This window comes from Balaenoptera borealis (assembly GCF_965194805.1).
Source record: "Balaenoptera borealis genome assembly, chromosome: 13".
Lineage (NCBI taxonomy): Eukaryota > Metazoa > Chordata > Mammalia > Artiodactyla > Balaenopteridae > Balaenoptera > Balaenoptera borealis.
The window spans coordinates 23536107-23549860 of record NC_138870.1 but is presented as its reverse complement, the minus strand read 5'-3'; the positions used below and the strand labels follow the sequence as shown (position 1 = coordinate 23549860).

Below are 13754 nucleotides of genomic sequence, written 5' to 3'. Positions count from 1 at the left end.
CTTCAAAATAATCTGATTTGTGGTCCAAATTAGCATTATTATGGGAGGAACTATTAGAAAATCGTGACTGTAAAACCTCAGAGCTAGGGATATAAAAGTAAACCTAATCAATAAAATTATAATTACATATAACAATGTGCTTGTGTCAGTCTGTCATTGCTATTGTTTGCTTTTACCTCCAGGGAGAAATTCCATGATTAGATAAAGGTTCCTCTTATCTTGAAAACTGTAAAACATCTTCACCACCCAGGCACCATCTGCTTCTACTAAAATATCTCTTTCTGCTCGGATATGGGCCACCTGGAAGAATGTATTTTGAAAAAATAATTGTAACACATTACACATTTTCCAAGCTTACTTCTTAACAATTATCATATTCTCATTAAATTTGGAGAAGCTCAGGAAATAGTTTATTTTAGCTGACATCTTTAGGCCTGAAAAGGTGGGATCACAAGGGGAAGCTGAGGCCTTTGAAGTAGAAAAATGATTAATCTAAAATTTTTCTAACCAGAATCTCCACCTAGGCAAGGATCTTGGCTTTGTCATATAAATTTAGGGTCTGACTTTTAAAAGTTAAAAGTAGTAAGCAATGCCCTATAGATTGGTATGACAAAGTCTGGGTCCCTAGCAAACTATTTTTAACTCTTACTAGTCCAAAAAAGGGACTGACTTGGTCTTTAACCATTAGGTTGTTTTTTTAAGAAGGAGAAACATTTATAATAATTTTATATCATTTTGTTATAATGAACTTTTATAATATTTATAAACATCTACAGCAAATTATTATATAACTTTTTGGAATTTTGCTACTTACTTTTGTCAGACACATAATTACTAGAGCTACTATTACATGAACAGACTGAAAAATTTTATAAACTGAGTGATTTGTGGGGTTGGTATAATCAACTTTCAGATGCTTTTACACTGATATAGTTATACATTCTTTCTTCAAAGTTTAATTAACGACAGGATTTGATTTTATGCGTTTGCTATTTTCATTGTGCATCATTATGAACTCTGACCTAAAGCACACAAGAACACAGATTTTGTAAACCTTTTCATGACAACAAAATATGATCTGCTTAAATTATCTGGGATTTTGTATTATGATCTGATACAGTAAATGCTCTGAGATCAAAATCAAAGCACAAGAATAAACGTTAAAAACTTGATTTCTGGCATCAAAAACCTTAAAATCTCTCTGGACCTGTTTCATAAAGTGAAAAATGATACCAAAATTCTTACCTATTGCCTTTTACAAAGCATTTTAAGATGGTAAAGGAAAAACTTTTGGTGTTGCCTCTGTGGTTGTCAGGATAAACTTGGCTTGATTATTTTTAAGTATCTTAAAGCCAGACTACAGGATATGTTTTCAAAAATGAGCCTATGTTTCTAAAGTATAGGAAGTATCATGCACAGTAATCCAGTACCACAATAGTGGGGAGAAAAGCTGCTACTTAATTTTGCAGAGTGGTTAGCATTCAAGTAAATGTGATAAAAACTTAAAATAATGACATATTAGAATTGAGTGGGGAAAAGGTTTTCTAAAATGAAATTCAATGGTGACAAAAGCAGATTAATTTATATAGGGGAAAAAACAACCCCAAAGTGCAAAACAGACTTGATGTTGGACTCCAGCGAGATTCTCCTGCAAAATATTCTAGACCAGGGCTGTCCAATGGAAATAAATGTAAGCCATGTACATCATTTTAAGTTTTCTAGTAGCCACACAAAAAGTAAAAAGAAATGGGTGAAATTATTTTTAACAATATAGTTTCTGTAACACCCATATATCCAAAATGTTGTAATTTCAGTATATAATCAATATAAAAATTATTGAGATATTTTACACTTTTTTTTTTTTTTGCACCAAATCTTCAAAATTTGCTGAGCATTTTCCATTCACAGCACATCTCAATTCAGACTAGCTACACTGAAGTGCCCAGTAGCCACACGTGGCCAGTAACTATAAAGACTACAGCTGGAACTAACTGCTGCCTTTTGTTCTTCCTCTAAAACCCGACCCAGGACTAATCCCATATGGCTTAGTTAGAAGATTCCTGTTTATCTCCTCATCTCTGAGGATCAACATCTTGACACAGACATTTATTCCCATCATTGTCTGCAATTCTCTAACACAGCTTAGTATCTCGACCTTCCTTGTCTTCCGAACCGCTTCCCCCTGGAATCAGCCTGTGTTCAACAGAACCCCTGTCACCTCATCTCTGGATGGTTCCTGTCACCTTCTCATCCTAATTGAAATCAGGCTGTCCACGGAGCGTCCCGTCTTCCTGCAGAGTGAGTTGTCAGGAATGACCTGCTTTCTCCCTCGTGTTTCTTGGCTTCCTGCTCGTCCTAAGCTGCTTCTGAACCACTGTGACACTTTCCTCATCCCCAGCTCCTCTGCGGGCGTGCTGTCAGGCGCCGTCAGCTGTCGTCCTTCCTCCTGGTCAACCCCCTCAGTCATTCATGACTTCAGCTCATGGCTCACCAGCTTCCTTTCCATCCTTTCTGGTCCTGGGTGCGTTTCAAGATCCATAAGGACGAACCACCGAATACCCCCTGCACAGCTCCTGCATTCTTCCTCACCTCCAGTGATCTTTTCCTCCACTGAACCTCAGCCACGCGTGCTAATCTTCTTGTCCTTTTCATAACCAGTAACTGCCCTCCCTCTAAAACCTCCATTTGAAGGAACTCTGTTTCTGATCCCCACCTTTTATCCTCCCAGGTGTCTTATTCTTGTACTTCAATCTCCATTCCATGGACCCTACACCACTTTTTCTCTGTTACTCTCCTCAGAACCTCATTTCTTTCTCTACCCGGCCTTGGTTCCATCTTTATAATCACTCTTTTGCAAACAGCTTCAACTCCCTTGTCCCCCTCTCCCTCTGTTGTATTTCCCTGGCAAAATACCAACCCTAGTTAGACCCCAAATTTCTGCCTATTCTGTACCTGCCCCAGAGCAACTAAGTATTACCAGAGAAAAATCACCCAATGATACCAAGTGGTTTCACTTTACATTCATGATTGAAAATCTCAAGGGACATTCAACTGCAAGTCTGCTTTCCCACACTTCAAATCAATAGTTGTGACTGTTTCACAACTTCTCTCTGCTTACACCTCCAACAAGCTACCTACCCCTCCTTTCCTCCTGCTGATGACCTCCTTTATTTGCACTCAGGAGGAACCTGGCACTTTACACGCCAGATCAACCACCCTGCAACCACCCTGCGTTTGTTCCTACTTTCTCTGCTTTTCCTCCCTGTCCTAATGAATAGGTCCCAGCTCCTATCAAAGATCAACTCCTCTGTCATCCTGTGTACTCCTGTAATTATCTGCCTTCTCTCTCCTGCATCTTCAGTTTTTCTCTCTCTAATGGATTCTTCCAATCAGCAGTGCCTTAACAACAACAACAAAAAAAACCAACATTCTTTACCAAACTGTTCTTTGTTCTGCTTTACGTGCAAGACTTAATCTATACTCACGTTCTCCACTTCTTGCTTCCCATTTTCTTTCCCACAATTCCACTTAGGCACTCCACTCCACTGGAGCTGTCCTTCCCAAGTTGTTCAGCATCTCCAGCAGTGACACCCAGTGGCCTGTCTTCCTGTTGCCCCCTCTCTTCGCAGCATTCAACATACTTGACCATTCACCTTCTCCCTTGAACGCGTTCTTCTGCTGGCTCCCATAACACCATGTTCTCCTAGCGGTCTCCCTTAACTGAGCAGATGTTCCCTCTTGGTCTCCTTTCCTGGTTTCTCCTCTGCCTAGTGTTCCCTAAGGGCTTGGATCCAGGCCCTCTTCGCTATATATTTGTTCCCTAGGCAATTTCATCTGTCCCATTACTTTAAATACTATCAATCTATTGATTACTTCTAAATTATATTTTTTTAAAAATTAATTAATTATTTATTTATTTTTGGCTGTGTTGGGTCTTCGTTGCTGCACACGGGCTTTCTCTGGTTGTGGCGAGCGGGGGCTACTCTTCGTTGCGGTGCACGGGCTTCTCATTGCAGTGGCTTCTCATTGCAGTGGCTTCTCTTGTTGCAGAGCACGGACTCTAGGCGCACGGGCTTCAGTAGTTGTGGCTCGTGGGCTCTAGAGCGCAGGCTCAGTAGTTGTGGCGCTCGGGCTTAGTTGCTCCGCGGCATGTGGGATCTTCCTTGACCAGGGCTCGAACCCATGTCCCCTGCATTGGCAGGCAGATTCTTAACCACTGCACCACCAGGGAAGTCCCTAAATTATATTTCTAGTCAAACTTCTCCCCATATTCTAGCCAACTGTCAACATAATTATCTCTACTTGGATATCCAACAGGGAGCTCAAGCTTAATATGCCACAAAGAGAACACTTGATTCCCAGTGTCACCAAACCTGTTCCTTCCTCAGTCTTTTCTACATTAGAAACTAACACCATCATGCATCCCATTCCCAAGTAAAACTCTAGGTATTATCCTTGATTCTTCCCTCCCTTTTCACTACCCTTACCTCTCCTCTCACCCCCCCAACATAGAGTATGTCACAGAAAATACTGCTGGCTCTTCCATGGAAACATATACTTAATCTGTTTGACTTTTTCCTCTTTGCTGTTGTATAAGCCACAATCACATCCTGGCTGTAATCGCTACACAGTCTCTCAAGTGTTCTCCCTGCTTCAACACTTGTTTGTCCTTCCAGCAAACAAAGGGATTGATTCATCCTTGTAAAACATCCATCAGACATGACGCTTCTCTGTTTAAGCAAAACATGTCTTCCCACTGCATTCAGAGTAAGACCCCCACGCCATTTCTTGGCCTGCAAAACTCTGTGTGACCTGGCCCCTGCCTCCCTCTCCCCCTTCATCTCCAACCACTCTTCCCCTCGCTGAATTCAGCCACAGTGGCTTCTTGCCGTCTCTGAGCAGGCCACGATTATTCTTGCCTCAGGGCCTCTGCATTTGCTCCCTGGATCTTTGTTCTACCAGATCGTTAAATCTCATACTTTCTAATTATTCAGTCTCTCATCAATATTCCCTTCTCAGAGAACCTTCCCTCATCTCATTCTTCCTCCTAAAGCCAGGTCATCTGCATCACTTTATCCTTTTGTGAAATCTGTCTTCATAGTACTCATCAGAAATGACTATTTCAAATAGCTGTCTGCCCATTTTCCCCAAGACTGTCAGCAAACAAGAATCAGGTTTCTCCTGTTAATCACTGTACTCCCAGAACGTAGAATAGTATTTGACACATCATAGGCACGTAATAAATACTTGTTGAATAAATGGAATAGAAATAAAGTGAAACAGTGCAGTGAAAATTAAAGTGGGCCATATTTAAATAAAAATCAACATCATACTGCTATAATAACAAAGTAAGCTTTAGGTGGGACTAAAGACTGAAATCAAGCATTAGGTACAGAGAGGTGCCATCTCCCTCTTACCCTTGTTGAGTCCTTCACTAGCATATATATTCACTTAGGGTTCTACCCAGACTGGAGATACAGGTGAATGCATAAAATAATACTATTGATGTTTTCAGATTTATGGCCACCCCATAAACTGCATCAAGTCACAGGAAACATGGAGAGAGCCCAGGAGTACAAAATTGGAGTGGTTACAGATTTTGGAAATATGTAAAATCAGCAAATTCTGAAGAGACTGGTTTGCTTATTTGATAGGTGACAGGGACTGAGAGAGCTGAGAACTGTCCTTTATTTTCACTGAATTCAGAGAAGGTATTCTGTTACGGAGTGAATGTTTTTGTCCCTCCTGGAAATTCCTACGGTGATGTGCTAACTCCCAGTGTGACTGGGTTTGGAGACGGGCCTCTAAGAAGGGAATGAAGGTTACTGAGGTCGTAAGGCGGAGGGCTAGTGTCCTTGTATGAAGAGACCCCAGAGAGTCACACTCTCCCCTCTCTGTGCACACACCAAGGAGAGGCTATGTGGGGACTTGGTGAGAAGGCGGCCATCTGCAAGCCAGGAATAGCGCTCTCACCAGCAACCAAACCCTGCTTGCTCTTGGACTTCCAGCCTCCAGAACTGTGAGAAAAGAAACTTCTGTTGTTTAAGCCATCCGGTCTGTGGTATTTTGTTAGACATGTAAATCAGATTATGAATTTGGAAGAAATCTGAACTATAAGAATTGAGAAACAACAAAGCAGGCTACCAGAAGTCTACAGATTATATAGTAAGATGTGTAGGTTTCTTTTTAAAAGTCCCAGTTTTAGCACTTGCTCTAACACCTAGTCAGTGGACACCCCTTTGGCTACGTGTGTTAAAGAGCTCATACCTGCTCTTTTTCAAGCATATCAGATTTTCTCAATATCTTCATTGCATAGATATGGCCTGTATCTTTCTTCTGGACCAGCCGCACCTAGAATGTAAAAATTCATATCACAAATGTCAAACAATCACTACTATTTGTTTAGGAGTGAAAGGTAGGCTCCTTTAAAGAAAGCAGTGTTGTAGTTTGCTGTTGCTGGTATTTTAGAAATTCTATTAAAATTAAGCTATTTTAATACACATTTTAATATATTACACTACTTTAATATATATTAAGCTATTTTAATACATATTCTGAAGTATCTTAAGATACATGTGTTCAACAGCAGTGCCTTTAAAAAAGAAGCACACCTCTCCAAATGCTCCTCTTCCTATAACTTTCAGAGACTCAAAGTCATCCAAGCCAAGTCTGGTCCGCTTGAGCCGTAAGAACTCTGTTTCCTTGCGAGCATGTTGTGATCGGCGTAACTTTTTCTATTAAAAAAGGACAGTTTAAAAGGATGATTTTAAAATCAGATTATTTCAAAGGAAGCCTATAGTATTAAAAGATGAGATATATTATAATGAGGGTAAGGTATCTAAATATTATATACTGGTGCTATAACTTATTTACCAAAGTTGAATATTTATTAAGCATGGAAAAAATAAAATAATCCAAAAAAACCATTTTTAAATTTTTAACAGTTAATAAATCTTTATTCTTGAGGCAGACTCCATTAAATATTTCATCTTAACTAGTTCACATATTCTTTCATTTTTATGCTAAATTAATTCAAAAACAAAAATTAAACTTTAGGAAATGCTAATAATATTCTGATATTGATTTTTTACTGTCAAGAAATCTACTTTGCTTCAATTCCCTGATTTCCAAGGTTGCTCTGTCACAACTACTGAGACTTGTGACACCGAAGTAACACAACAGCAATATTTCCATACAGATTTATTTATGGTAGAATTTATTCTTGGGCAGATTTTTAATAAAGTGCTTGAGACTTGTCACACAACTTCTTGAAAATATGAAATTGCAACAAAAAAAATTATACAAAGCATCCTTTAAAATATCCAAGTCAAGAATTTCATAATTCATTCTCCAAAGATTACAAAAAATACTATTAATAAGAAACATTATGAAATACCTGAAGGTTACACTTGGAATGGGCGTTTATTTAAACAAAATTGAAGTTCTAAACCTCATTTTTCCCCTCACCAAACAAAATTCTCTTTTTTTGACATAGAATTATGTCAAATTACCTCTCCTAGAAGAGGTCACTTAGAATAGGTAATGAACAAAATCAGGGAAAAAATTAAAGCCCGGTTCATCTTCAACTGAACCCTATCAAGCTTTCAGTGGTTCAGGTCTGAGGAGAAAATAAGTCAAAATGACTGAAACTGTTCAGAAACATTGCTCCTAAATGAAGTGCAAGATATAACCACTGAGTAGTCCCTTCCTACCCCTGTGTACATGTTTCCAAAAGGGTAAGGTGAACTATTAATTAGAAATATGCAAGTATGGGCTTCCCTGGTGGCGCAGTGGTTAAGAATCCGCGTGCCAATGCAGGGGACACAGGTTCAAGCCCTGGTCCAGGAAGATCCCACATGCCGCGGAGCAGCTAAGCCCGTGCGCCACAACTACTGAGCCTAAGCTCTAGAGCCCGCGAGCCACAACTACTGAGCCCACATGCCACAACTACTGAAGCCCGCGCGCCCAGAGCCTGTGCTCCGCAACAAGAGAAGCCACTGCAATGAGAAGCCTGCGCACCGCAACGAGAAGCCTGCGCACCGCAACGAAGAGTAGCCCCCGCTCACCGCAACTAGAGAAAGCCCGCATGCAGCAACGAAGACCCAACGCAGCCAAAAATAAATAAATTAATTTATTAAAAAAAAAAAAGAAAGAAATATGCAAGTATGTATCATTAATTCAATGGAATTCTGATACTTCTAACAAAGTGAATCTAAGAGGATAAAATTAGGAAATATGTCTTCAATCTAAGCATCTTTAAACAGCTAAGTGAAGTCACATCAATGGTGGAAACAGTGAAGACCTTCTTTGTTTAAAAATGCCTTTTGAATAATAATGTTGAAAAATGAATTATTAGTAAAACAAAAAAGGAGAGCTCAAAAGTAGCTTTTCAACTATGTATCTAATAAAAAAAGGCCACGTGGTGGCACTATACCACCATCTTTCAAAACAGCAAAGACCTTTTTAAAATTACATAAATGAACAAATATAAGAATTTTGAAAGGCATCCTGGATTTATGACTTTATGGATTATAAAACAGTGTGCAGTTGGATGTAGTTCAGAAACTTGTCTAATCTGAATGGAAAAGATGACCTCATCACACAGTTTCATAAATTATGCTCAAAATCGACAGACAAGAGAGACAGCCAAAGAAAATAATGCTTATTAGTATTTGATAGGTTGTGTAGTGCAGTAAGTAAATGATGTTTGTGTAGTTTTGGGGACAGCTATTAAATGGCAAAAAGGGAGATCACAGTGTATGGAACATATAATCCTACAAAAAAGGGAAATCACCTACAACATTGTTATAGTACTTAAAAAAAAAAAATCTATCCATGATATTAGAGTCAGTGTTGTAGTCCAGAGAGAGCTGAAACAAGTTCACATTAAACTACAAAAAAAAAAAAAAAAATCGATGGAAAAGCATTGCTACATCTGCTCACAACCTGTGTAGATTAAGTCACCTTGAAAAACAAATAACATTTTTGTGGTAATCACATTCTTTCCTCTCCAAAGACAACAATAAAAATCTGTGGACAGGCTTAACATCTCATGGCTCTCTTGCAGCTTAAACTTGCCCAGTTTGGTTTTCCATTAGAGTAAATAATATTCCATGTTCAATGGGATTTTAAGTGAGATGAAACTAGAAATACGCCATTTTCTTTTTTTTCTCCATTCCTTTTCAAATTGGCGTTCTTCAAACTCTCAATCTGTAGGGTGCTCAGTTTTTGCAGAAGACAGTGTACACAGAAGTTTTAAGATAAGAAAGGGGTCAGCTAACAACTTCATCTCAGTATAAATGCTTTTTAAGGCCACGTTATATATGGTTGAGTTTTCACAAACAACTTTCACAAATTATTTCACAAATAACTTTCTATTACAGAATGAATTAAGGATGAATTTATTTTTATAAAACAATTTTACTTTGAAAAGACCCACCCCACATAAAGATAGTTCCAAAATACTGTACATTAGATTGAGAGACCATGTCTATTTTATAGAATGTGACAGCCTGGGACCTAGTATGGGGCCTAACAAGAAGCATTTGTGGAATTCAAATACCTTTACCAAAAATTTTAGATGTTTCATAAATGGTTATAATGGGCCAATGAGCATTTTTAGGGGTAAAATCACCTCATATTTTCTGCAAGTTATTTAAGGAGAAACAAAGAAAACAGCTCTAGATGTACTTAGTACTTCCTGATGTGAACCAGAGATTACAAGCCAGAAGCTATAAGCTGTACTCAACTCACAGATGCATTTGATTTGGGCCCCCAAGTTGTTTTTAAATCACTCTAATGATTTGCCAATATTTTAAAAAGCGAGTGTTTTCATAAGAGTCCAGGTTTCCGGCTTCTTTTGAAAAATAGGAACTGGGCCTCACTGGGCCAACGGTGCAGCCCCCTTGGGTGGGCAGCAAGCAGCTCTGGAACCGGTCAGTCCCTATCAAGGCGCCAGTCACCGGGTGACAGGTATAATCGGGCTGGTGCTCTTGTTTTCTTTCAGTGAAGTGAAAAGTGGTATGTCTTTATCAAAAGATAAACTGTGAGGAGCGAATCTTTTAGAACAAGGCAAAAAAAGAATCTATTTCTTTGTGGAAATGAAAAAAAAATAAGAGTTGAATATGCAAAGTTTGTTAGATCAAAAGAATATAACCTAAGACGCCACTATGAAACAAGCGTGGCCAGCTTTTCTCATTTATGTTACCTGCTTGGCCCTTGGACATCTGCTTTCATACAGTTCATTATTAAAGTTCAATAGTCTTCGTATATTCATTATTTTGGACATCCCTCTTAACGATCATGTAAATTCTACCTATTTCTTTAAGATTCAAATCAATTGTTACTTCTTCCATGAAACCTTTTCTGATCCCCTGAATTAGGGGGAAAAAAATCTCCGTATTTTCTGAGTTTGCCACATTCTATCACGTGTACATATTTTTACACACACACGCAATCTTTCCTTCCAATCTGTAAACTCTTTAGGGAGAGATCCATTGTCCATTTGTTCATTTATTCACCAAATATTTATTCTCGCCCTCTGACAGCCCTGGAGATGTAAGGAGTTTCTACTCTGGGAAGATGGTCTTTTAAGGCTGCCACAGGGACAGGAACAGAGTTCTGTCCCAGTGGACATGATGCCTAAAGTGAGATGGAAAGAGTCTTGAAGAATAATGCGACTCAGGCAGGAGGAAGGAAGAGTTCCAAGCAGCAAAAGAAAGCACGGGAAAAGGTCCACAGGCAAGAGCATGGAAATGAAAGTAATTTGACATTGTTGGTCAGCCTGGCGGTAGGGTGACAAGACATGAGGCTAGAGAGAGGGAAGCAGGGGCCAAATCATAAAGGGCCTTGTACACCCATGTTAAAGAGTTAGCCTTATCCCAAGAGTACTTGGGAGCCAGTGAAGGGTATTAAGCAAAAGAGTGACATGGTCAACTCTGGTTTTTGACAGATAACCCTGGTTGAAGTGTGTAGAAAAACTGGGAGTGGGAATGGGGCTGAGAATGGAGGAAGACAGACCAGTTGGGGGCAGTGATTCTTCAGGTGAAATACACGGTAGTTTAAACCACTGGGTTCATGGCACCAGACTAGTGAACTGGTGGTTTTAAGAAATATTTAGGAAAAATTTAAGGAAATTTGGCAACTGATCAATTATTCTTAAAGCCCTCTTTTCTTATTCCGCACACTAGATACTATTCACTGAATATATATATGTTCTTGGAATTAAAAAAAAAAAAAAAAAAGCTGCCCCCTTTCAAAAATTTCCATCACAGCAACAAAGAAGCCCACGTTCAAATATGAAACCCACATTATCTAAGTTATAAAATCATCTGATATCATTACAAGAAAAAGTCACTGGGGTTGCTTTCGTACAGTAGTTTTTCCCCCTTTTATTGAGATATAATTGACATATAACATTGTGTAAGTTTAAGGTATACAATGTGATGATTTTGTTTTTTTCTTTTTTGGCCATGCCACTCGGCTTGCGGGATCTTAGTTCCCCTGACCAGGGATTGAACCTGGACCCCCTGCAGTGGAAGCGTGGTGTCCTAACCACTGGACCACCAGGGAAGTCCCTACAATGTGATGATTTGATACAGGTATATACTGTACATTGTGAAATGATGACCACAATAAAGTTAGTTAACACATCCATTACCTCACATAACTTTTTTTTTTTTGTAGTGAGAGCATTTAAGATTTAGCAACTTTCAATTATATAAGAGTATTGTTAACTAGAGTCATAGTAATTACAGCTTACGTTACCTCTTCATCTGCTAATCCTTCTTCTTCCATAGCCACTTCTAATTTCTTCTGCCTTTTCAAAAAAAATTATTTAAATTTTAATATGTACCTAAGTATTCCCATTTAAGAAATGTACATTTTTTTTTCAAGTTTACACTCAGTTTGCCATGCTAAAAAAATCTTTCAAGTTGAATCAAAATAATCACTAAGAATAGTGACTAATATATATAAATATATATGCACATATAAATATTTCTTTCTCAAAATATAAACACAGTCCAGAATTAGCTGCCACATACTAGCCAAATGAATAATTTACTTCTAAAGCTGCCTAAATGAATCGTTAGCAAAGGTGACTCACATTCTAATACAGAAAACTGTTATCTAATGTTCAAACCTCCAAAATCATTAACATTTATCAGAGTTTATACTAGATGTATAAAAAGGTAACTACAGTGACTAAAAGTAAAATTTTTTAAGGTGGATATCCCTGTGCTTGAACCTTGTTTTTAACGCTTATTAGCTAAAGGAGCTTGTCTAAGTGCTTCACTTAAACACTAAACTTGATTTTCCTAATTAATCACAGAAAGATGTTCAGTGCAATTAAGTATATTTTATACTAATTCTTGGAAAATTGGAAAGTCATATACGTACATTAAAAAATAACCCATTAACTACCAGAACATTTGCTTTTCTAGGTATAGCCAAGTTCAGTTCTTCAATATTTTAAAATGCACCCTTAAAGTTACTTAAGCTACAGGTGAGGAGGGTGATGGATGAAATAACTAGTAACCAGAGAGACAGCTGTGGTACACATTTTGCAACTCATTTCCAAGTGACTATTAGTATTTTATTTCTATGGTATTGCTCTTTTTCCTAAAGATAAACCTGGGAGAGCTCTTCCTAATTAGTTTTGGAGCATCCCAGATAAAGACTAACTTTCAAGGATTTATCCAAATGGGTATAAGGGCTGAGGATTGAAACCATCATACAAATCTTTTGGCATTTGTTGTTTATGACAATATGTCCAAAGATAAGCTCTTTCCTAAACCACTGTTAAGATCCTTTTTATTTCTTATGGAAAATTCATAACAAAAATACCTAAAGCCTGTTCGTAAATCAGCACCTAAAAGTATACCTTCCACTGACTTTCTCAATTCTAGTAATAAGCACCTACCCTGATGCTAATCACACTGATTTTTATCTTTTTTTACACATTATTCACCCAAGCCCAACCCTTCCAATGGACTAAAGTTCCTAATGCTGGATTCTGTGCCTGCCATCAGGCACCTCCAGGCGCCACAGAGCTGCTTGTTGAATGATTTGAGTTTTCTTCTCTGCAGGAAGACTCCAAAGCGTAAGAGGACCATTAACCCAAGAGGACTATCAATACACGAACAACTTTATTCTTCTGGCAAATCCCTACTGTCCCCTTTCCTCAATCCTTGCTAAAGCTAATATTTCAGTAAAGTATCCCTCCTTCTGGGGAGAGATGCAATAACTTTTATCCACTTCCATACCTAAATGAGAAGACCCATGGACTTCTCTTGTACCTTTCTAAAAAATAGCTTTCCTTCTAAAATGATCTTATGCTTTGTTCTGATTGGTACTTTATTTGTCTTATGCATTTATCCAGTTAATTAAGCCTTAAAAATTCATCACATGTTTCTTAAAGTATAAGCTTTTAGAAAATAGCTGACTATTTAATTTGACTTCCATGGCACCACCATGCTTTTTTTTTTTTTTTTTTAAATAACAGTAGATACTTTTATTCCTATTTTCCTTTGTTTGGGAACAGAGGGCAAAACTGAATTATTTTAAGGTTTCAGCAATAAAAGACAATGAACCTTTAAAATTTTGATGAATAACTTGAGTGACTGTCGAAAAAATATAGGTCGTTCCTTCCTTGGTTCTCTTTTACTTTATTCAGTCTCCCTTGATGATCTGCTCACTTCCAGAGACTTTCATTACATTTACAATTAGCATAATTTTTTACATGTTTGGATTTA

General features: G+C 38.1%; 1 protein-coding gene across 3 annotated transcripts in view; it reads right to left on the bottom strand.

The window, feature by feature from the left end:
• Nucleotides 1-13754, bottom strand: part of STK38L (serine/threonine kinase 38 like) — a 77522-nt gene that overhangs the window by 8453 nt on the left and 55315 nt on the right. For 2 of the 3 annotated variants that reach the window (XM_082352235.1, XM_082352236.1), the window contains 4 exons: nucleotides 11767-11818; nucleotides 6612-6734; nucleotides 6268-6351; nucleotides 177-300 (listed from right to left, as the gene is read on the bottom strand). In XM_082352235.1, coding sequence (XP_082208361.1) covers nucleotides 177-300; nucleotides 6268-6351; nucleotides 6612-6734; nucleotides 11767-11818 — 383 coding nt within the window. The remainder of the gene's footprint in view (nucleotides 1-176; nucleotides 301-6267; nucleotides 6352-6611; nucleotides 6735-11766; nucleotides 11819-13754) is intronic. The other variant, XM_082352237.1, reaches the window with a different exon arrangement.